We start from the raw sequence: 22,032 nt of genomic DNA, 5'->3' as shown, positions 1-22,032 counted from the left end.
GGGTGCACCTAAATTGCCCAACATAATACTGAAGTAATATTAAAATGTAAATCGATTGTACATTCTGATGTGGTGGTGCACACAATCATAAATGCTTTTCATCGAGATACGAGTGAAAAGCACTTATGGTCATATGTGCGCACCACCACATCAGAATGTCAGAATTAATGTACATATCAAAGTTTCACATCTTTCCTCTTAAAATGAATTGGTGGATACTTGATTACACCCACTAACTCCAGCATATTCATAGCATCTCCAGTTAGAATCATTGACCAAAAAAAATATAATTTAATTAAAGAAACATAGATGTTAGATTTGAGTACCAAAAATGATCAAATAAAGAAATTATGAAATCTTATAGGTAGAAGTCACCCATCAAGTTGAATGTGAATATAAGTCCACCAAAGATCTACTATAGGATTAGATAGCCCAACTGAGTGTACCACATTTCATTTTTTCAAAGGACATTGAAATTTTAGTATGAGAAAACATCTAATTATGTGGCTGTCCATATGTATACATACTTCCAAGAAGGACCACTTAACTAAGTGGTAAGACCTTGGGAGGATGTTCTCAAGATCTTAGGTTCAAACCCCTTGAATCCCTTCTTATACTAAAAAACAAAAAATAGCTTGTTCAGCAAAAAAAAAAAAAACATACATATATGTATACATACTTCCCATAGGCTTGATGGGATAACTTACACCAAACTTAAAATCATCCACGTAGTTAGGTTGATCTTTAGTTATATGTCCAACAAGTAGCAAGTGAACCTTCACGAGTTATCCTAAGTATTGGGATAAGTTTACGAACCCCATTTCAAACCATATCTTTAGCCAAGGCATGTTCCTTCAAATATTTTTTTACTACTTCCCACCATGTTAACTTCAACATCCCTCTAGTCCTTATGGTACTCCACTTCTTTGCACATGCCCCAACCATCTCACATGGTTTTCCCTAACTTCATCTAGTATTGGAGACATTCTTAAAATTCCTAGATTATACTCATTTGCATATTTTACTTTCCTAGTCTCACCACCCACCTATCTCAATATCCTCATATCGACTATCAGGGGCGGAGCCAGGATTTTCTTGTAGTGGGGGCAAACTATGGTTAGTTGTATAGTTGAAGAACTTGAAGATGAATGGTTTTAGCGAGAAATTCAGAGGTTTTTTATTAGAAGTTGAAGAAAAAGATATTTAAGTCATTTCCAATTAGTATATGAGAAGGTCCGGTCAAGAGGCAATGTAATCAACAAAAAATTGAAAGGCGGGGGGGGGGGGGGTTATTGGAGGGAGGAGAGGATGTGGGGGCAAATGGGGAGAGAGGTGAGGGAGTGGAGACAAATGGGGGATGTAATTAGTTGCAAATATAGGGGTGTCTCAAAGTTATGTGGGGGCAATTGCCCCCACCAGCTCCTTTGCTTCGCCCATGTCGACTATGCTTATTCTATGGACATGTTTCTTGACAACCCAATATTCAGCTCCATAAAGCATAGCTGGTTATTGTAATCTTGTGAAGTGTTTTCCTTTATTTGAAGTTACGAGTTGCTAAAATAACACTCAAGAAACCAATACTAATTCTATGAGTCACACCCCACCAATTTTTTTGATCTTTATGTATAACTTATCATAATAGAAGTGGTCTCTTTGGTGTATTGCTCGACTGTCAATCTTAATTAGTACTCATCTTCGATAACTTAATTAACTAATACAACCTGATTTCTTCTACGCACTTCCGAACTTTTATATGTATACCATTAGCGCCTAAATCCTTTCCTATCTTCATCTTAGAAATAACTTCTTTCACTTCTATAATCTTAATTCTATGGCTGCAGTCCTTATACAGTCAATGTTTCCCCTTAGTTATATTCTCCCAATGTGATTTCCATTCAGTAACTTTGGAAAATAATCCATCCACCATTATTTAATTTTCCTCAATCCCTTACTAAAACTAGTTGATCTTCACTTTTAATGCAACTAACTCTATCTATGATCTAATTTTCCTCTCTCTCATTCTTGCAAGTTTGTAAATGTTGTTTTCTCACTCTCTTGTATCCAAATTATTATAGAAATTGTCATACACATTATATTTTGCCTACTTCATACTTTTCTCCCTTTTTTTTAATTCTTTTATAATTTTCAAAATTTTCTATCCTTAAATTTAGTTTCCAAATCTTGAACCATAACCTCTTCTCTTTATACCAAGTTACTTTTTGTGGTTGACCTATAGTCTTCAGTATCATAAATAAATTGCAACTCAGATCTATAAACATGATTACTATAAAATGAGTATGTTTATAAATTCGACTGTTTTTGCCACTATGGTTCTAAGTTCTAATCATCCACTTGGGTATCGCTTTTGGGTACTAGCTAATATTTGTGTCAAAGTTTGAACTATGACACACAATCTGTCTAAATATAAAACCATGTAAAGCAGCTCAGAATATCAACAAGAGCATTTTATAATCATTGAAATATATCTAGACCGACAATTTTAGCACAAATAAACCTTTCTAGTCAAAAGATAAGAATTCACAAGTGGTCTTGCTCCAAGCTCATAAAACAAGTCAGTGTCTGAGCTAGTCTAAATGACAATGAGTTCAAAAGCAAGATCCTATCTGTATGTTTCAACAAATTCACTGAAACACACAGGTATACAAACTTCAATAAAAGAAATTAAAGAAACTTATATCAAAGTCACAGACGACCCAGTTTTGATAATATAGATTTGGTCATGAAAGTGTTGGTTCGTTCAACCGCTTCAGTCAACAAGAGCTTATGAGACTTTAACAATGCATCACATTTGGTGACTAAACATAACAAAAAATTGCCAAACTTCAAAGATTTTGAATACCTATCAGCCATTTCTAGAATCACAGAGACAAGATGATCGACCGAATCCTGAGTTAAGCAAACATTTTGATTCAAGATGTTCTGAAACAGAGTAAATAATGGTTCTGTCCATACCAACTCATCGGATATTAGGCATCGATGGCAATTAAGGCACATAAATCTTCTCTCCCCTTGTTCTTCAAAGAACAGCTTTTGGCAGAAGGACGAAACGTGAGCCGGATGCAAGCATTCTCTAATGATCCTTGTTACCACATCACAAATATGGGTGTTGATTCCTTCCTTACGGTGGATCAACGGAAACAAGAGTGCTTCCACTGCGGCCTTCTGATGAAGCTTACAGAACTCAATTATTGCTGTCAACAGCACACGAGAGGCCGGATCCCTAAGAAACAATAATTTTGGTAGAATAATTGAACACAAAATCTGGTTCAACCATGGAAAGTCTTGTTCTTTCCCACTTGAAAGATGTGAAATCAGAATGGAAGCAGTTTCATCGTCAGTTTCCCAAGGTTCGATTAGATCCAGAATCAAAAAAGAATCTCCTCTTCTTCCTTCTTTGTCAACGCAGAGTTGGAGGATTTCATTTGCTAGACCTATGGTCTTTGATGTAGATTCAAATGTTAAGATCTGGGATTTCAAATAAGTTGCTTTCCTTTGAATCTCATCGTAAAGAGGGACATCCAATTGACGAATAGACCCAATTTCAGTTTCCATTTGGTTCAAAATTTCCCTTTCTTCTTCTTCAACTTCTATTGGTGAATCTTCTTCTTGCTTCTCATCTGAAAAACCATTGATCGATGTATCAGAACTCAACTCATCGTAAGATAGAGGGAGCCATGGAAGAAGCGGTTCAGTGGTACTGACGGTGCTTTGCAGCCAACTAGGTAAAGCCTCAAACTCTTCTTCTACTCTTTCGTCGATGGAATCCAAACTCAAACCAGAAACCCAATCAAAATTCGAGTAAGAGATTGCATCGAGCAGATTAAGAGCGGCTTTCTTTACCCAAAAGTCAAGTGCTTGATTTCCTTTCAAGATATTGTTGGCAATGGCAGACAGGTCTCGAGTGCAGAATCTCCGGTTCTCAAAACTGAGAAAAGAGAGAATCCGTGCTTGTACTGCATTTGGGAGAGTTTGTATCCACATGATTCTATCGAAAGAGAAAGACCCATAGAACAAATTCAATAAACTTGACAAACAAACAAATAAAACATTAAAAAAAAAGAAGAGAAAATTGAGAAGAAAAGAGAGATGGGGACTTGTGATGGAGAGTTTGTATCCACAGAATAGTGTTGCAAGACAAAGACCCACACAATAAATTTGACAAATAATTGAGAAAATTGGGAAGAAAGAGAGATGAGGATTGTAAAAGAGAGTTTGTTTCCACATAATTGTGTTGAACGACAAAGACCCACACAATAAATTTGACAAGTAATTGAGAAAATTGGGAAGAAAGAGAGATGAGGATTGTAAAAGAGAGTCTGTTTCCACATAATTGTGTTGAACGCCAAAGACCCACACAACAAATTGAATAAATTTGACAAAAGTAATGAAAAGAAAGTGTTTTGAGTTATATAAAGTTACCTTTTTAAGTGAGAGGGAGATGAAGGCGTAGTGGAAGAAGAGTCGATGATAACGTCAATGGGCGTTGAGAGCAACGAAAGAAGGGAACTTGTGGTGATGGTGTTGGTGGTTGAGGTATCGAAGGATTGCTGCATCCAGTGAGACGCCTCGCCTTCGGGCGTTGGAGAATTTAGGAAGATGTTCAACAGGGTAACCCAAGCTTCCATTTTCAACTTTTTTTTTTCTTGGGCTTTCAGTTTAGTGAGATATAGGCAGAGATTTGGAGGGATCGAAATACAGATTTTAAAATAGGTTAGCGCGGGAGGGTTGATTGTGGTGGGTAGGAGCTGTACACGTGGCACATGCAGCCATCTTTTGGTTTTTGTCAAAGAAGGGTAAAATTTGTTGGAGTTCAGGAGGTTGAACTTTGAAGACGATGGGATTTATGGGTAAAAATCAAGTGGTTTTTGTTCAGAAAATAAAGATGAGGGTTTATTAGTCATTAACATTAGTTTCCAATGGGAGACCGTGGTCAACAAAATCATAGATGCTTTTCACTCGCATCACGATAGAACAAATCTATCGTTTGTACACACCTCCGCATCACATCAGAAAAGTGCGATGTGAGGTCACGTCAGCATTATTGGGAGGGTGGTGAATCAAGGGTTTTTGTTCAGAAAATAATGAAGAGGGTTTATTGGTCATTAACATTAGCTTCTAACGGGAGACCCTGATCAACGTAACCATAGATGTTTTTCACTCATATCTCAATCGAAAACATCTATCGTTTGTGCACACCTGACACTAGGCCACTACATCAAGAAGGTGCGATGTGAGGTCAATCTCTGAGGTTCATAAGCAATTATTTTTTCGAAGAATGCTGAACTAATATAGAAATTGACATTATTTTAGATAGAATAATGCTAAAGTGACCTCAGATTGGAATCTCATATCACACTTCTTGACGTGAAAGGCATCTATGATTCCAATCCATTTTCCCATCAAGAATTGCGATATGAGGTCACTTCAGCTTCACTCTTTTAGATATTATTGATGTGGATGTGTGTACAGAAACATGGGTCTCGTTCAACTACAAACATTTTGGCAAAACATTTTTCAAAACATGGGTTAGAGGTTTTGGAATGGGCTGATTTTTGGTGAGGATGATCTCTACGGTGAGGAGATCATCCTCACCAAAAATCAGCCCATTCCAAAACTTCTAACCCCAGTTTACAAATTGAAAAATCGTGGACCGTCCATTTTTTGTAAATCATTTTTGATGGGGTTAGAAGTTTTGAAATGGGCTGATTTTTGGTGAGGATGATCTCCTCACCGTAGAGATCATCCTTACCAAAAATCAGCCTATTCCAAAACCTCTAACCCATGTTTTGAAAAATGTTTTGCCAAAATGTTTGTTGTTGAACATTTCCCCATAAGCATAACTGCTTTTCATCAAGATACGAGTGAAAAGCATCTATGGCTCACACCAATGTGTGAAACAATGTTAGTTTCAACGACATTCCAGTATGACTAATTTTGACAGAATAACTCAAAAACTCAATGATGTGGTATGTGCAAGAAGCATAGATTTTGCCCTCGGGATACACACTACGCATCCCCATAAAAAACATGTGTAGTTGTGCATCTTAAGAGAAAAAAATCTATCGTTCTTGCACATGCCATGTCAGTGAGTTTTTGAGTTATTCTGTCAAATTGAATTAGAAAATCAGAACTCTAAAATCAAAATAGAATAGAGCCTCCCATCTTCTTCGTGAACGATACCAAGATGACCCACACTCGTTATTCAAAATGGTACCAGAATAATTTCAAAAAAAAACCAAAGTCATGTCTCTTCCCATATGCTGTGTTTCCAACTTTACTGGGTCCTATTCCTTCTCGGATGATGGGAAAAAGCTGTGAGCCCAGGGGAAGGGCTCCCTGGGGATTAATTAAATAAAAGAATAACAAAAAAAAAGTACGAGAGTGAACCAATTATGATGAAATTCATTATCGGAGGTGGGAGGTAGAAAGAATCCAAGTGATACTAAACGGTGGTTTTAAAATTGGTGCACCATTACTGAGAATTTATCCTTTATTTTATTTTTTTGTTAAATCGATGACATCACACACAGAGGTATTTTGCTTTTTCACCAAAATAAATAATCCAACAGCCTTCCACATGTTAGCACTTTCTCTCACATATGCGACGAAGATAACTCTGAACTGCGCATGCTTAGGCAGTATTTAACTTTCTAGAATACACAATGTACATCGGATCTGTACTTCCAGGATTGGGAGATATATCCACAGCCTGCAAGTCAAAAAAAAAAAAAAAACACAAATAAATCCACTAATCAAATACAACTTCACTAGATGGGTAATCATCAATCCAGGAATCTGATGAGCTGACCTACCAAGGCTACTTTATTTGATCAGTTATAGTGCTTAAGGAAAGAATATTCGTCTTTGATCAGTTTTATTTTCTTTATCTACCAAATATGTATGTATATACACATACGTATATGTATATGGCTGCCTGAGTTTGATACAAATCTTTTGTGGTATGCCGCAATGAAGTTATATTGTTATCAGTGATAAAGATAGGTAAACAAGCCAAGAGTAGATTTAGTACCAAATGCAAGGATGAACCAAAATGCTGACATTTAGCTAAAGGCCAACATTAGTTGGTTCATATCGCCTCTAAATAATCACGATGTTACGGCTTTTTAAGTAGCTAAACTATATAATATCATTATTCAAAAGAAAATTAACAAATTATAAAACAAATATACATAGATATTGCAAATTTCTAATACTTAATGAAAGATTCCAAAACATTAAGTACCTGAGGAGGTTCAAATCCTCCAGCATAATGGAAATAGGACCCGACAATAAAAGCATGATCGGCATCACCAGTTGATGTCCATATAGAGATAGCTTTTGTCCAAAAGCAACGATTGGAGAAGCTGATTTGTAATCATAGCCAAGGATGTCAGCAAAAATCTTACCAGAAAAGAGGAAAAGCACAGTTAATGACTGCAATGTTAATCGATTAGCTATAAACCATCTTACAACACTCTCCCATATTCTTTGTAGTTGAAGAATGTTTTCCCTTATTTGGCCTTTTTTAACAAAGTTTGAGTGTTTATTATAAAACGCTGTTACATAAATGCAAACGAACACACTTTTTTATCATAATAAATCATGAAAAGTTTCCCCGGTAGAATGATAAAAATGTAAGACATAACATTATTTTAAACTTTAAACTAAGTTTCAATAAAAATTCCCTATTTTTTCCATCATTTCCCCAAAACTGCATATTTCCACTGTAGGTCAAAATTTCCCTTTCCTAAGAGGTTGAAATATACCTCGACATCTAAATTTAATACCTTGGTTCCAACAGACTACACAGTTTGTGCATAAAAGGTGCAAACGATTTCAAGAAAATACAAAATTATCACCTCATTATAGCTAAACCTCCTGGCTTCAGAATTCGGTACATCTCCTTGAAAACATCCATTGGTTTGGTCAAATAGTCAACGCTAACCTGCAAGATATGATGGATGAATACATGAGAGTGTTCGTAGATACTATTCTTTGAAGCAATATCACCGGCCTTCTAGGTGAATCTAACAAGCAAGTGTAATGGATTCGGTCAAGTAGAATAAAGACACACTCCACATCAAAACGTAGTGAAGACAATGCTAGGTGAGAGGTCGGAAAGTGATCCGACTCATGGCCAGTTGGAGTGCGTTGAGCTGACAAACAAACAAATGGATTGGCGGATTGTGCCACTGACAATGTCTCACATAAAAAGCTTCAAAGAATAATATATTATAGTTATTTTATTTTGCATTCAAAAACACTTTCTTTCGGTTTTATTGCGTTAATTCAAATTTAGTGTAATAATACAGATAAAAAAAAAATGAATGTGATATAAAAAAAACTCAATTACTTTTATGGTGGTTTTTTGTTTGGGTGGAGTATCTTTGGTAGACATAGTTGCAGAAATCAATAATAATATTATTGAGGTTTATTGCCATGAAGAACGTTATCTTAAGAAGCCTTAACAGTAGCATGAATTTTAGAAAGGGGACTGTTAAAGTGCAGAGTTAACAAAAATTAGAAAGAAAAACTTTGAAAATATTCACATATGACTTAATTACGTCAAAAGAATTAGATTACAACATATTGGAAAAGATGCACATACCACATTGGTAATAACATCAAAAGAATTGTCTTCAAATGGAAGTTTGGGGTTCACATTTAAATCTTGTACAACATATTCTGTAAGAACCTGCAAGAAATTCATTGCACTAAATCATATGAGAAATTTTTGATCTCATAAATGAGAAGATGATACGTACATGTATGATGTAATTTATTGTGATAAAACATTGGATTGGAAAACAAAATGATACAGAATACATCTACTTAGTGATGTGATACACAACTCTCCAATATGAGCCTACAACTATCATCATTATATGTTCATGTTCAACACATGCAACTTATGTATCCTATGGTAGCAACGAAGGTAGAGTGCAAGATATTAAAGTCTCGTCTTTGATGGAATTGGAATCTTTGGTCAGTACGTACCTGTGAAATTTCACAAAAGAAAATGAAAACTAATGATAGGAAAATGCTCTGGCAAGGGTCTCTTTCCTAAAATTCACTTAAATTAAATATGATATTACTCTATGTAGTCATATAATTAGGGGAAATAATGCTTAGCAAACAAAAGGAAAGAGGGGGGGGGGGGGGGGGGGGGGGATTATGTAATTGGACTTCCAACTACAAAAACTGAACTTACTGTACCCACTGGTGATGAAATCAATCTCTTACAACCTCCACAAGATCAAATTTCATTCCAATGAGTTCAGATCGTATGCACCCAGGGTGGAGGATTGAAACCCTCCTCTCACACCTCAACACATGCCATATAAGTCACAATCCAAGGAAATTTTAAAAAGGAGATATTTTAAGCAAAATCTCCTTGCATTGTGGCTTATGTGGCATGTGTTGAGGTGTGGGAGGAAGGTCTTAATCCTCCACCCTGGATGCATAGGATCCGTACTCTTCCAAAATATGCGTTAAATAGACAAGCCTTCTGATTTTGTTACACGCTTAAGATTAGCAAAATATCATGAAACAATATGAACATACTGGATTCCGCTTGAGCTCTTCTTCATTCATACCCATGCCTACAATCCTATCTTGCTTGTATCCTGCTGGATAATGGCTGACCTAAATATAAAGCAAAAAATAATTAAAAATAATATAATAAAAACAAACTATATAGAAATAGGTCAAAGCAAAATTGATCATAAATCTCTTACCCAACTGCTACATAAATCCAGTACACATACTCCTGGCGTGTTACTAGGTGGGAAAACCTTCGAATAATACTTAGTAAGTGCAGCAATGGCTGGATCATCAATGTGTGTCACAAAGCGCGGGGCATCATAGAACAAGGAATCTGGTGACCTAACACAATCAACTGTTCTGTTTTAGAAACATAAATTTCCAAACTCAAAACCCTAGGTTAAATCTATGGTAGCTTCACTAGATTGTGAACTATTTTATTGTATTGAATTTTTTTTTTATATAGGTAGAATGTTTATATTTGCTTGAGAAATCAAACAAAACTGACTGTAGCATAAAACATTGGTACAAAGTGGGAGCAAATACTCATCAAACCGCTGGAAATCTTCCTTCTTGAAGGGAAATTGTTCCGGCCAATCCACATTCTTCAGTGCCTTTGACACACAATCAAAGCAGCAGATCAGACATCTCAATATGAATGGACCAAATTACAACTTCTAAGCAGCCAGTTAATAATGTCACTCGACATCAGGACATTTCAATGTTCAGTAGAGTCAGTTGAGATTTCACAAGGTTAATGAACATCACAGCATTACTAGGAACCATATCAGAAAGTGTAAAATTATTACCACTTCGTAGAAAACATAGATTTGCTAAATGGATAAGAAAGAGGATTCTATTATGAAGCAATGGGTTACCTTCGGTAGCAACATACTGCTTGTATAAGATTTTTCTCATAGAATTTCAAAAATATCTCCAGTTTCGAAGTATTTGTTCCGTCTTATACATGAAATTTTGATCTGTGTGGAAATCTCAAGTCCATTCATAGTACATCTCACTTACTTAGCAACAAACCAACATCAAAATTCAAAATCTGAGTGACCCAGAAAGCAGAAACACTAAATCCAGAAATCAAATTTATTTCAGTCCCAATTATGAAATTCTGATTCTTGTATTTAAATCTATATCTTCTATAGAATGGCCTAAAAAAATGAGGCAAATGGATGCATGTTAAAGCTTTGGACAATATTTTACATCCATCGATAACTTACCTAATATTTATTTAGCACCAACCCATCATCCAATTTCAAATTTTGAGAAGACCTAGAAAGCAAAAGCAAAAAACAAAAAAAAAAAAGCAAAGGGAAATTCAATACCATCCATTGCATATCTCACCAATTTAACACGAATCTATCATCCAAGTCAAAATTTTGATAAGATCAAAGAAGTAAAAGACACCAAGTAAACATAACTGAGGAGAATTTATTCAATTTCAATTATGAAATTTATGGTTTTTGGATGGAAATTTGACATCTGTCTATGGAAAATCTCGTTCGTCCTATAAAAGTTCAAACTTGAGAAGACCCAGAAAACAAAAATGTAAACAAAACTTAACTGAGCAGAATTGACTCTTTCCCGAATATGAAATTTTGATTCTTGCATGGAAATTTCTCTCAAACCCAAATTACACTAATGTACTTAGCACCCACCCATCATTAAGGTCCAAAATTGGAATACCCACAAAGCAAACCAAAAAAAATAAAATAGCAGATTTTACTCAATCCCAATCCTGAAATTTTGATAGTGAGGAAATCTCATTAAAATTTAGCACCTACCCATAATAAAAGTTCAAAATTTAAGATAACCCAGAAAGCAAAAAACACTTTACCAGATTTTTTTGTTGTTGTTAAAATTCTCACCTGTTCAACAGGAGAAACACTTTGTTGTCTCGCAGAGGCCACGAAAGATTTCCCCCCACTTGTACCCGCCATTTTCACGAATTGAGCAAAAAAAGAAGCTCCGCAGCCTAGAAGTAGACGGCGATTCACTCTGCTTTCTTTACCCAACCTTTTTAGTTTAGCTGAGAGAGAAAAAACCGAAACAGTAATCGAATAGGCCGGAGGGGGGATAGAAATACCCGCCCAAATTGGAAGGCTTCGTGACACCGTTAATCTTGCTCGAAGTGCCATACTACACGCTATCGTCTATCTTTCCCTCCATTAAATATATAGAGCTACTATTGGCACCCTGACTTCTACTTATTACACCTCAATCAAAATTAATAAAAACAATTGAATGGCTGATTATAAGTAAAAGTAAAAGGATTGCCAATAGAACCTCTCTCTCTCTCTCTCTCTCTCTCTCTCTCTTTAGTTTTTGGATTTAGGATTTTATATGAGCCTAATCATTATTGTAAACAGCCACTGAAGTTTGGATCGAGTGTTATATAATGTTTTGTAATGTTGAAATTATAATTTGAGCTATACCTTTGTAATGTTTGAAGAGAGTGTTTTAATATATAATTGGGGTATGATAAATTATTTAAGAAATTGGAATGTAATAAGTAATATATATATATATATATATATATATATATATATATATAGGGGACGGTTCGAGGGACGTGTTGAAAACCAGCTGAGAAACAGACGGACGAGAGACGTTAGATTTGAGGGAGTGGACGGCGCAGATGGTTCAACATAAAGAAACGGAATTTCTTTTATTTAAAAGTAACTCCCTCATCTTTTCTATTTTTTCATTTGTTTTTTTTTTTTTAAACTAACCATCTCTGTTTTTTGGTTTTCTCTCTTGACAAACGTTGCTGTTTCATAAGGTTTTTCAACGAAGAAGACGAACTCAACCTTTGGCTGAAAACCCATTGTTGAACCTTTCATTAAACACCCTTCGTTTTCTCACTCAACGGACGACCCAACCTTCGTTTTCCTTCGACCCAACCCTTCGTCTCTTCTGTAAATCCAAATCTCTTCGTTTCCTTCGTCTCTTCTGTAAATAATCCCCCATCTTGGTTGAATCTTCTTTATTTACACCTATTATAATCTTTTTTTTTCTTTCCATTTTGCCAGATCTTCCCCAATTAAGGAGTTTAACATCCATGGAGCTGGGTTGTGATGATCGAGGTTATGCTCATGCTGGAAGTGAGACAATGACCTGGTATTGTGTGATTCTTGCGGGGAGGCTAAGTTTGGAACTTAACAAAATGCGTGAAGTAAGTGCTCTTGCCTGAATTTGTTAAATAAACTAAGCTGCATTACCTATCACTAAAAAGAAGTCTGAATGTGATAGATTCGTTTCAAATTTTATTAGCATCTTATCTGGCGGGTGCTTATGACTTAACGAATTATTAGAGTTTCTTTACTATATGTTTTGAAAAAGATCTGGTTTCTCACAATTGTATATATTCTCTTGTATCAATTAGCATCTCACTTCAATTTTATATTCTTATAGACTATGCGCATGGTTCAAGATACATTATCAAATGAAGGAAAGTCAACTGCTAATGATGGAGATTATATGTTAGTTCCACCACAAGCTTTTGTTGCTTTAAAAGAGAAACGATTGACATTTACATGGCTTGATGGAGAAGCTCAGAAAGTAAGTTGTTAGCATATACTAAACATGCTCAATCGTCAAATTGGATATTGATTAGTAACCAAATTTACAGAAGAGACGAAGGAAACGAAGAGATTTGGATTTACAAAAGAGATGAAAAGACGAAGGGTTGGGTCGAAGGAAGACGAAGGGTGTTTAATGAAAGATTCAACAATGGGTTTTCAGCCAAAGGTTGAGTTGGTCTTCTTCGTTAAAAAACCTTATGAAACAGGAACGTCTGTCGAGAGAGAAAACCAAAAAACAGAGATGGTTAGTTTAAAAAAAAAAAAAAAAAAACAATCGAAAAAATAGAAAAGATGAGGGAGTTATTTTTAAATAAAAGAAATTCCGTTTATTTATGTTGAACCATCTGCGCCGTCCACTCCCTCAAATCTAACGTCTCTCGTCCGTCTGTTTCTCAGCTGGTTTTCAGCACGTCCCTCGAACCGTCCCCATATATATATATATATATATATTTATTGGTGGTCTCGCTCTAGTCCACTAGTGGTGTATATGGAGGTTTACGTGGCTACATGGTCTATCACTTGAATTGGCTCATGACTTCATGTACGCTCAAACTTAATAAGGATCGCCCGGTAGGACTGTCAATGGGCCGGACTAGGTTAGATTGGGTTTCGGATAGGCTGATTCTATTCGAGCCTCAAAATCTTAATCCAAGACTGGCCCGTCTAATAAAAAGTATCAATGTACAAACTTGGCCCCCCGCAAGCATGAATTGGGCCCAGCCCAGCCTGATCAATAACTAATCGCAGAGGGTACATCAGACCATCAATACTTCAATTTGGTCGAGTACTGGTAGTAATTCATTGGTATGTCAAGGTCCCATGTGCCAACAGATGATCAGATGAGCACAACATACTCTTATAATGATCATTTTGAGTTGACATGCTCTTATATGTACAAACAGACCATCAAATTTGATAATCTACTGTAGATACTCTTGATCAAAAACCATCAAATAATGTTGTTAATATCAATCAAAAAATGATTGGTGGTCACTAGATGTAAAGAGTTTTTTTTTCCAACTTTCAAAGACAATTATCTCTGTGATTTGTGGCATGATACCTGCCTTCACCAATATGAATGGCCCTTGAATAAAACAAATGTACTAAAATTTAAAAAACGCTACTTGCTTTAATCATAAAAATACAGAGAAGATAGCCAAAAAGAAAAAAAAAAAGAAACAAACAGACGAACTGCCTGGCTACTTTGGTACACAAACCTCAGCCAACATAAGTAAAAGGAGCATTTCCACTGAGAGAATTAACCTGTGCCCGACTAACTAAAGCTTGCGATCCTGGGCAAAGCTTATGTTTGTTGCAGGTAAAATTGTGGGGAAGCAGATTTTGCAACTGTGATTGATTCTATTTATCCCCGCCTCCAAACATACCCATCATGTCTTTTGAAGATCCCATTTGCTTCATCAAGTTTTGTAGACCACCCATGCCACCTATTTTTATTTTATTTTTTGCCACAAATAAGAGATTATATTGTGTTTTAAAAAGAAAAAAAGAAGCTAGAAACATAATAAGAAATGGATGGGGAAGAAAGTCACCTATTTGCTTCAGCATTTGTGGGGGAAGGACTTTGCTCATGTGTTGTGCATTCATATTACGTGATAGTGCACTCATTTCACCCTTCTTTGGAATCTTGAGTCCCTTCATCTTGCTCCAGATCTTGGCAAGTCTCTTATATTCTTCCAACATTTCCATCACTTCTACAAATTGGCGACCTGAACCTCGTGCTATCCGCATGATCCGAGACTCGTTCATAAGCTTTGGGTTGGAACTATCCAATTCTGCAATTAAAAAAAATATATGTAAGAGCAGCATGTTAGGATAATATGAAGGTACTCTCTCTTGAAAAGGGAAATCAGGATGAAACGAATAGCATATTTATTTAGGAAAAACCCAAGGACCCGTCTCGAAATCAAAGCATTAATAGGCTGAGAAAAAGGTCACTGAGCACAATATGCACACATTATGTTAAACAAGCTTTACCCTCATTTGTCATAGAATCCATCATGGTCATGTAACGCTTGATCTTTGCTTGACTTTCCTTTTCACGACCCTTTGGCATCAACTCTGCGCTAAATCCAGGAAGCATTGAGAAAACCTAGGGAGCAACAAGCGATACAATCAAATTAAAAAGTACAACATATTTTTGCAAATGAATGAATGAAGCTAAAATTACTATTAGATGAAAAAGAAGGCACCAATAAATATGAAGCATTTGTTCAATAATAGTATTAAAGTGTGATATAATTCCATGAAGTATACAAAAATATTTCTATTTCCAGAAGGCACCGAAAAGAAATTTAACAAAGTGTTTCTTTTTATACATACTTTAGTGGAAATAAATATGTGTTTGGTGAATTTCAACTTAAGTAATCAAATATAGGTAGTTAAGTGAAAATATTTCAATAAAATCAGTAAAAATAACAAAAATTATAAATTGCTGGTAAAAAGGACTTGTAAATTACACAAAGTAACCAGTTTTTTTTTTTAGATAGGCAAATGCAATTGTATTAATCTTGGTTGAGGCGACCAAAAAAGTGTACAAAAAAGTAAAGATTACCCAACAAACCTTGGATGATCTACAAGTCACAAACCCAATCCCATCTACCCATGAAATCATTGAAAAAGACTCCTTTAAACTCTACAAAAACTTCACACCAAGAAAAAAAGAAAACTTTTAATAGACACTAAAATATCTTGTCACTAAATTAAAAAAAAATATATGATACTTATGGTAACCATACTCACTAATTATAAAAATATATAAAGTACTTATTCATTAGGAGAAATGAACTATGATTAGTTAGAAATCTACCTCATCTTATTTTGATGTATTATAAACATACTAGCACGTTCGTGTAAGTACTTAGATACAATTGCCCATGTTATAATTAGTAGGATATATTAATAATTTATTTATACATATTTAAAATAAAATATACTAATGGTGAATGCAGTACTCAATAGTTTGTTCATTGAAGCAAGCATTTTACACATTAAAGTATATGTGGTTAATTATATATAATTAATCCCATTTCCATCTAAGAATAAACTATGTTTAGCTTTGGATAATTTTTGAAATAAATGACATGAGAAAATATCCTCCTGGAGAATGTATTTTCACCATTCCAGTATAAAATACACAGTGTTGGTCATATCATATTGGAGTAGCATAGTACAAGATAATATTCTCAAAATAAGGAAGTAAATGATACCATATAACATCTTCAGAGTAAAATAAAAGTAACAAACTTCAAATTAGAATAGCAAAAAAACATACCTGACCAATAGGACCCATTTTGAGTATGTTCTGGAATTGCTCATACATAATCCGTAAAGTAAAGTTCCCTTCAGAAAGTTTCTGTAGAAGCTCAGGTTGTTGATCCATAGGCACAACTTCATGAATTTTGTCCATAAATCCAGACCAGTCACCCATGCCTAATTGAAACAAAACTTGGAAATTAATTACTTGAAGAAACTTTCATGAGTATTAAGTGCAGTGAAACTTTCATGATAAGGAACTATATCAAACAGAAATATACTGCTACAGTAGAAAATAGAGTTAGAGGTCACCTAAAAGACGGCTGACAAATGGCTTAACATCAAAAACTTCAAACTCATCCATGTGCTCTCCAGTACCAATGAATATGACAGGACTCTTTGTGGCCGCAACGCTGCACATACACAATTGAAATTTAAAGGCCAACCAAAAAGGTGCCTCCAATTTAAATACGAAAGGCAAATTGATCAGAGAAGATCTACATAGTGAAGATGCCAATAAGATCAACGACCTCGTGTGATGCAAGAAAATGAAAATAAAGATAATAGAAAATAGAGGAAAGACTGGAAAAATATAATATTGATTGAATGATGTTAGAAATAAGCGCTTCTGACAGGAGACAAAATAACAGTAATGATCCACTAATGTGGGACTTCTCAATTGTGATGGATATCAATGCAGGACTCCTCAACCTCAAAGGGGCATGTTTTCGTTCTTCTCTCAATAGAGATCCAAATTAACAAAGATAGGGGAAAGAGAAAAACTACTTTTTTTTTATTTTTTTACTAAATGAGAAATACTACTTTGTTACAATAGAATTTTAAAACCCGTGAGCCTTTTTTTTGGATAAGTAGAAAACCCTTGAGCCTTTGCCGTGCAACAAGGTGGTGAAGTGGTGGTGGCAATCGTAGAGACAAAAATGTCTATTGAGTCATGATTAATTGGTGTATCTTTCAATCAGTGATTTAATCCACACCTACTCACGAAGTTTTTTTTGGATATATATATATAGATAGATATATCGCCGGCCAACTATATGGCCAACGATATAGCCAAAATGTTTTGAAAATATGGATTAGAAGTTTTGGAATGGGCTATTTTTGGTGAGGATCATCTCTATGGTGAGGTGATCATCCTCACCAAAAATCAGCCCAGTCTGAAAATTCTAACCCCAATTTACAGGTTGAGGAATCGTGGACTGTCCATTTTTTTTAAACCACTTTTGATGGGGTTACAAGTAATACGCATTATCTACATTAGTTATTACCTAAAAGGTAAACCCACCAAATAGTGTTTTCAGGGGCATCAAGACATTTAAGAAGAAAATGCAACATTTCAGCAACTGCTACAGGAAAACACAAAAATATTGAAACCATATCATACAAAAATGATTCAATCATGCAATTATGAATATCATTACAACACTTACGCGCTAAGTGCACCACCTCCTTTTGCATGACCGTCCATTTTGGTTACAATCACAGCACCAACCGAAACACTTTGTTTAAATGCTTGAGCTTGATCAAAGGCAGCTTGACCAATACTGCTATCCATAACAAATATTACAAGATCTGGTTTCTGGAACATTTGGAAATAATGGAATCGACATTTATCAACCCAGCATGAATAGATTTTAGGGGGAAAATCAACTCAGGGATAACAGCAAAAGTACCGTTGCTTCTGAAACTTGACGCATTTCTTCAAAGAGAGCAGCTTCCTGTTTATGGCGCCCACTTGTGTCTACGATAATAAGATCACAATTTTCCTTCTTAAACCTTTCGACACCTTCCACTGCAATTTTCACAGGATCCGACTCCATGTAGCTGTAGATGATAACCAAATCATTATGTGAAATACCAGAGAAACACAATTCAAAAGGGCACTGTGGTCTCAATACCAAAACTATATCTAATTTTATCAAGTGGCAACTTGTTTGAAACTAAAACTCCTGGTTTCTAGACATAAGTTACAAAAGAAATTGCTACAACCAATCATAGTTCTAAACAAAGAATTTCTGAAACCCTAAATGAAAATGCAAAATATTTGAACAAAAGTATGTGGGAACTAATACCAAACTAGAAATTACATTAGACATTCCCAGAGCTTAGAGACATTATAGTTCAGGATCACCAGGCAAGTCTTAAACCTAGTTTTTCTTTTAAGTCTTAAAACTTTTGATAGTTAACTAGCTTTATGAGAATCTAATAAACCATTTTCAACAACTGAAAAGGCTTTACGACTGAAGAAATGAAATCACAATGCTACAAACACAAAATGACCTACAAAAGATACATAAATAGTACCTTCCATAAAATGGGATCTTAGCTTTAGTGGCATTCTGCTTCAACTGATCAAAGGCACCAGCTCTGAATGTATCAGCACAAACTAGAGCCGGTTTCCAGCCCTTCTTTTGATGATAAAATGCGTATTTTGTGCATGTTGTGGTTTTTCCGGAACCTGAATATTTTGGAGTGACAAATAAGTCCCATTATATGCAACATTTACATAGACACAGCACATATTTAAGAGAAAAGAGGCTCTCCAATTTACCAACCAAATCTAAATTTTAGTAACATAAACATACTTTAAACTAATTTAGTGATCTCACGAGATTTGCATACCTTGTAAACCAACAAACATGATAACACTTGTTTTCCCTTTCTTGGGAGTGAAAGAAGGTTTCCCAGGGTCCAACATTTTGCAGAGCTCATTGAATATAGCCTGAAAACAAATAAGCCTACGTTACATAGGAATAACAGTATAACTGAAAGGTAAAGCAGAATGCAGGCTAATTCCTGACCATACAAGAACCCAAAATACGGAAGAAAGAGAAAATGAAAAAAATTTAAATACAAGAGATGCCAAACTGACTCCTACAAATTAACCTAACAAGTCTGTGAAAAGTAATCTATTTTGGAAGAATATAAAAGGATTGAGATGTCAAAAATGGATGGAAAATGCTAAAGTGACTTGCGAAATTCACTGTGTTTCACACTGCGCTGATGTGGATGTGCGTACGGAACCATGGATGATTTCTATCAAGATACGAGTGAAAAACATCTATGGTTCTGTGTGCACCTCCATGTCAGCACAGTGTGAAACAAAGTGAATTTCACAGTCACTCCAGCACAACTCAAACTGGATTATTGGAATCCAATTGTCCCTCTGCAATATGCATGTATACTACCATTACTAAAACATAAAGAACTGAAAGCCAAAAACAAATTCAATTGAATACATGGAGTAAAACATTGATTTCAGATCAATCTCATGCATAGTTTTTTCATCTCTTTGTTTCTTTTCTCTTCTTTTTTTTTTTTTTCTTTTTGGTATGGCAAGTATGTGTATTCATATTTCTGAATGAGAGAAAGAAAGAAGGAATTCTTTTACTATGAATCTTCAACCCCAGCCAATGTTTTTCTTTTTGTTACTCTGAAGGGTAGATGCTTCAGCTATAGGCACTCGAATTTTCGACTTCCCTTTTTTTCTAATCAAATTATCAATTTTGGATAATGAGATTCTAATACCTAACAATATGTTTCGGAATCTTGAATGCAGATGTACATCTTTCGAGCCCTTAAGGATTTTAGGATTGCCGCCAGGTCCAGAATTGATAACTAGAGTTGGGAATGGTACTTAATTCCCTTTGTGAGGCATTTACAATCTGCATAATTTAATGCAAGTTAGGAACATGGGTGTTTCTAAATCTAATGAAAGAGGTAAATTATTCTCGTCTTAGGTAGAATCGAAGGGATGTGAACTTCATAACAAGGCAGCTTAAACTTGACCATCGACAAACAGACTGGCATACGACTTGGAAACAAAATTATGAATTTCAGTATTTCTATATTTTTTCATATTCTTCTCTAATGATCAACAAACAAAAACATCGTCCACTCAATCGACACCACTTTTCTTTAGTTTATTAAATTCTTCAAATTACCATAAAACGCTAATCAACATGAAAAAAGTCTCTACAGACCTGTTATCTTAAACGTAAATTGATGTAGTTTCATTACGCCTCAATCAAAAATAGCAAAATTTTCTCTCCAAGCTAATGGTAATAAAGAAAGATAACATGTTTTTAAGATAATTTTAGAAGAAAAAAAATTATAAGTTGGTGGTCGAATCGAATCGAAACAAGTGAACCTGCTGGATGATTCTGCGCTTGTTGTGACCAGCTGCGAGATCATCGAGATTAACAATCTTCTTGATATTGGTTTGCATGTCACGAACAAGCTTGAACTGCACATCGGACTGTAAGAGAGCTCGGGTGATCTCGTTGAGGCATTCGTTGAGGACCTTTTCGTCGATGATAGTCGCATTGCTCATCTGCTGAAGAGCGCGGGAGATGCTCCCGCCTAATTGAGCTAACACCATCTTTTTTGGGATCAAATAAGATCAATCACCTCTGCAATTCGGAAAAGGAGGGAGGGAGTGAGGGATTTCTAGGGTTAGGGTTTATGCAAGGAGGGTTTCGTTGAAAAAGGGATAGAAGATCTATTAAGGAGGTTGCGATCGGGGAAACCCAGAAAAGCTAAAATTGTTTTAAGCGGAAGCTAACTCGAAGACGGATTGACCTGCTTGATCTAAACAAACCGTAAAAAATCGAACAGTTTTATTTATTTATTTATTTATTATTATCTCTCTCTCTGTGTGCGCGCGTTTAATAATTTATGAGTCACGGTTGGGTACGGGGCTGACGTGGTAAGGGCAGAAAACTGTAGATCGTTTTCATCGGGATACTAAGTAAAAAAAAGATGTGCGGTTCTTTGCCCTTGCCACGTCATCCGCGTACCCAACCACGTACCAAGAGCGTGAGTTTTGATCATTATTCATAATTTATTATTATCTCTTAAGCAATTTTGTGACAGTGAATTTATTGGGTGAATTTTAGAAATACCCCCTCCACGTTTGGATAAATATTTGAGGGATCTTGTTAACGTGTACCCCAAGAGCACAGGTTTAGGTGCATTTGCACCTCGAAAATAAGTATTTGAGGGTATTTCTGATATAAAAAATCTTTTGAGGGCGTGTATATCTCATTCCAAAATAGAAAGTTGGGAATAATTGAGATTTTTTTTTTTTTTGGAGATTGGGTGCAGATATTAATTCATGATGTGGCATGTATAGAATGAGAACTTCATACTTGATTCTATGGCAATTTTTATGAAAACGTTCCATTTGCTTTTCTTCCATAGAAGTTCTATTTTCCCATAATGTATCATAAATTTTTGTCTAATTCTTCTTTTGGTAATCGATTCTACTTCTAATAAAAAAGATATACCTTGGTTAGATTTCATCTCTTCAACAAGTTTAGTAATGAGTGTAACGATCCATTGATTCGATGGAGAGAAGAGCCTATTATTAGCCTTTCGAAAAAATTTCAACAAAATCTTTCATTTTCTTATTTTAATTTACTATGTTCAACTATCTGTATTCTCTATCTAAAGAGTACGTTGAATGTACATAAATGACTATAACAAAAATTTTGTTCTTCGTTTTAACAACTAGTCTAGGAGGAATGTTTTATGTAGTGCTAAAGACTTAATAACTATCTTTGTAGCTCCAAAATATATT

At 35.2% G+C, this 22,032-nt stretch overlaps 3 protein-coding genes across 4 annotated transcripts; all 3 read right to left on the bottom strand.

Moving 5' to 3' along the window:
• Nucleotides 1–2,304: 2,304 nt before the first annotated feature.
• LOC147412161 (fanconi anemia group E protein FANCE protein) lies at nt 2,305–5,003 on the bottom strand. The gene is made up of 2 exons (XM_086457020.1): nt 4,441–5,003; nt 2,305–4,006 (listed from the first exon to the last, which is right to left on the bottom strand). The coding sequence occupies exons 1-2, from the start codon at nt 4,644–4,646 to the stop codon at nt 2,704–2,706; spliced, it is 1,509 nt and encodes a 502-aa protein (XP_086313146.1). The 5' UTR covers nt 4,647–5,003; the 3' UTR covers nt 2,305–2,703.
• Nucleotides 5,004–6,493: 1,490 nt separating this feature from the next.
• On the bottom strand, nt 6,494–11,734 carry LOC147412160 (S-adenosyl-L-methionine-dependent methyltransferases superfamily protein). 2 transcript variants are annotated; one of them, XM_086456998.1, is made up of 8 exons: nt 11,445–11,734; nt 10,073–10,178; nt 9,759–9,919; nt 9,586–9,666; nt 8,630–8,716; nt 7,881–7,966; nt 7,265–7,385; nt 6,494–6,730 (listed from the first exon to the last, which is right to left on the bottom strand). In XM_086456998.1, the coding sequence occupies exons 1-8, from the start codon at nt 11,712–11,714 to the stop codon at nt 6,653–6,655; spliced, it is 990 nt and encodes a 329-aa protein (XP_086313124.1). In that variant the 5' UTR covers nt 11,715–11,734; the 3' UTR covers nt 6,494–6,652. The 2 variants fall into 2 exon arrangements, with proteins under 2 accessions (XP_086313124.1, XP_086313133.1); XM_086457007.1 differs by having other exon boundaries at nt 9,759–9,906; nt 10,111–10,178; nt 11,445–11,731.
• A 2,335-nt stretch (nt 11,735–14,069) lies between these two features.
• On the bottom strand, nt 14,070–21,076 carry LOC147412159 (signal recognition particle subunit SRP54 2). Its single transcript, XM_086456981.1, has 10 exons — nt 20,602–21,076; nt 19,074–19,173; nt 18,756–18,909; nt 18,125–18,275; nt 17,882–18,030; nt 16,746–16,846; nt 16,453–16,610; nt 15,156–15,270; nt 14,711–14,953; nt 14,070–14,605 (listed from the first exon to the last, which is right to left on the bottom strand). The coding sequence occupies exons 1-10, from the start codon at nt 20,830–20,832 to the stop codon at nt 14,520–14,522; spliced, it is 1,488 nt and encodes a 495-aa protein (XP_086313107.1). The 5' UTR covers nt 20,833–21,076; the 3' UTR covers nt 14,070–14,519.
• Nucleotides 21,077–22,032: the final 956 nt, after the last annotated feature.

This window comes from Akebia trifoliata, chromosome 1 (assembly GCF_017979445.1).
Source record: "Akebia trifoliata isolate Shusen 1 chromosome 1, ASM1797944v1, whole genome shotgun sequence".
Lineage (NCBI taxonomy): Eukaryota > Viridiplantae > Streptophyta > Magnoliopsida > Ranunculales > Lardizabalaceae > Akebia > Akebia trifoliata.
Note: the sequence above shows the minus strand (reverse complement) of the source record. Positions and strands in the feature narration are given on the sequence as shown.

Coding starts and splice junctions, on each gene's coding strand:
- LOC147412161 (XM_086457020.1), bottom strand. CDS start 4,646: ATGGAAGCTTGGGTTACCCTGTTGAACATCTTCCTAAATTCTCCAACG. Junction 4,007..4,440: donor TCTCCCTCTCACTTAAAAAG/GTAACTTTATAT, acceptor CTCTTTCGATAG/AATCATGTGGATACAAACTC.
- LOC147412160 (XM_086456998.1), bottom strand. CDS start 11,714: ATGGCACTTCGAGCAAGATTAACGGTGTCACGAAGCCTTCCAATTTGG. Junction 9,920..10,072: donor TACCAATGTTTTATGCTACA/GTCAGTTTTGTT, acceptor AAAACAGAACAG/TTGATTGTGTTAGGTCACCA. Junction 7,967..8,629: donor TTGATGTTATTACCAATGTG/GTATGTGCATCT, acceptor CATATCTTGCAG/GTTAGCGTTGACTATTTGAC.
- LOC147412159 (XM_086456981.1), bottom strand. CDS start 20,832: ATGGTGTTAGCTCAATTAGGCGGGAGCATCTCCCGCGCTCTTCAGCAG. Junction 18,276..18,755: donor AAGATCCCATTTTATGGAAG/GTACTATTTATG, acceptor TATCATCTACAG/CTACATGGAGTCGGATCCTG. Junction 14,954..15,155: donor GGATTCTATGACAAATGAGG/GTAAAGCTTGTT, acceptor TTTTAATTGCAG/AATTGGATAGTTCCAACCCA.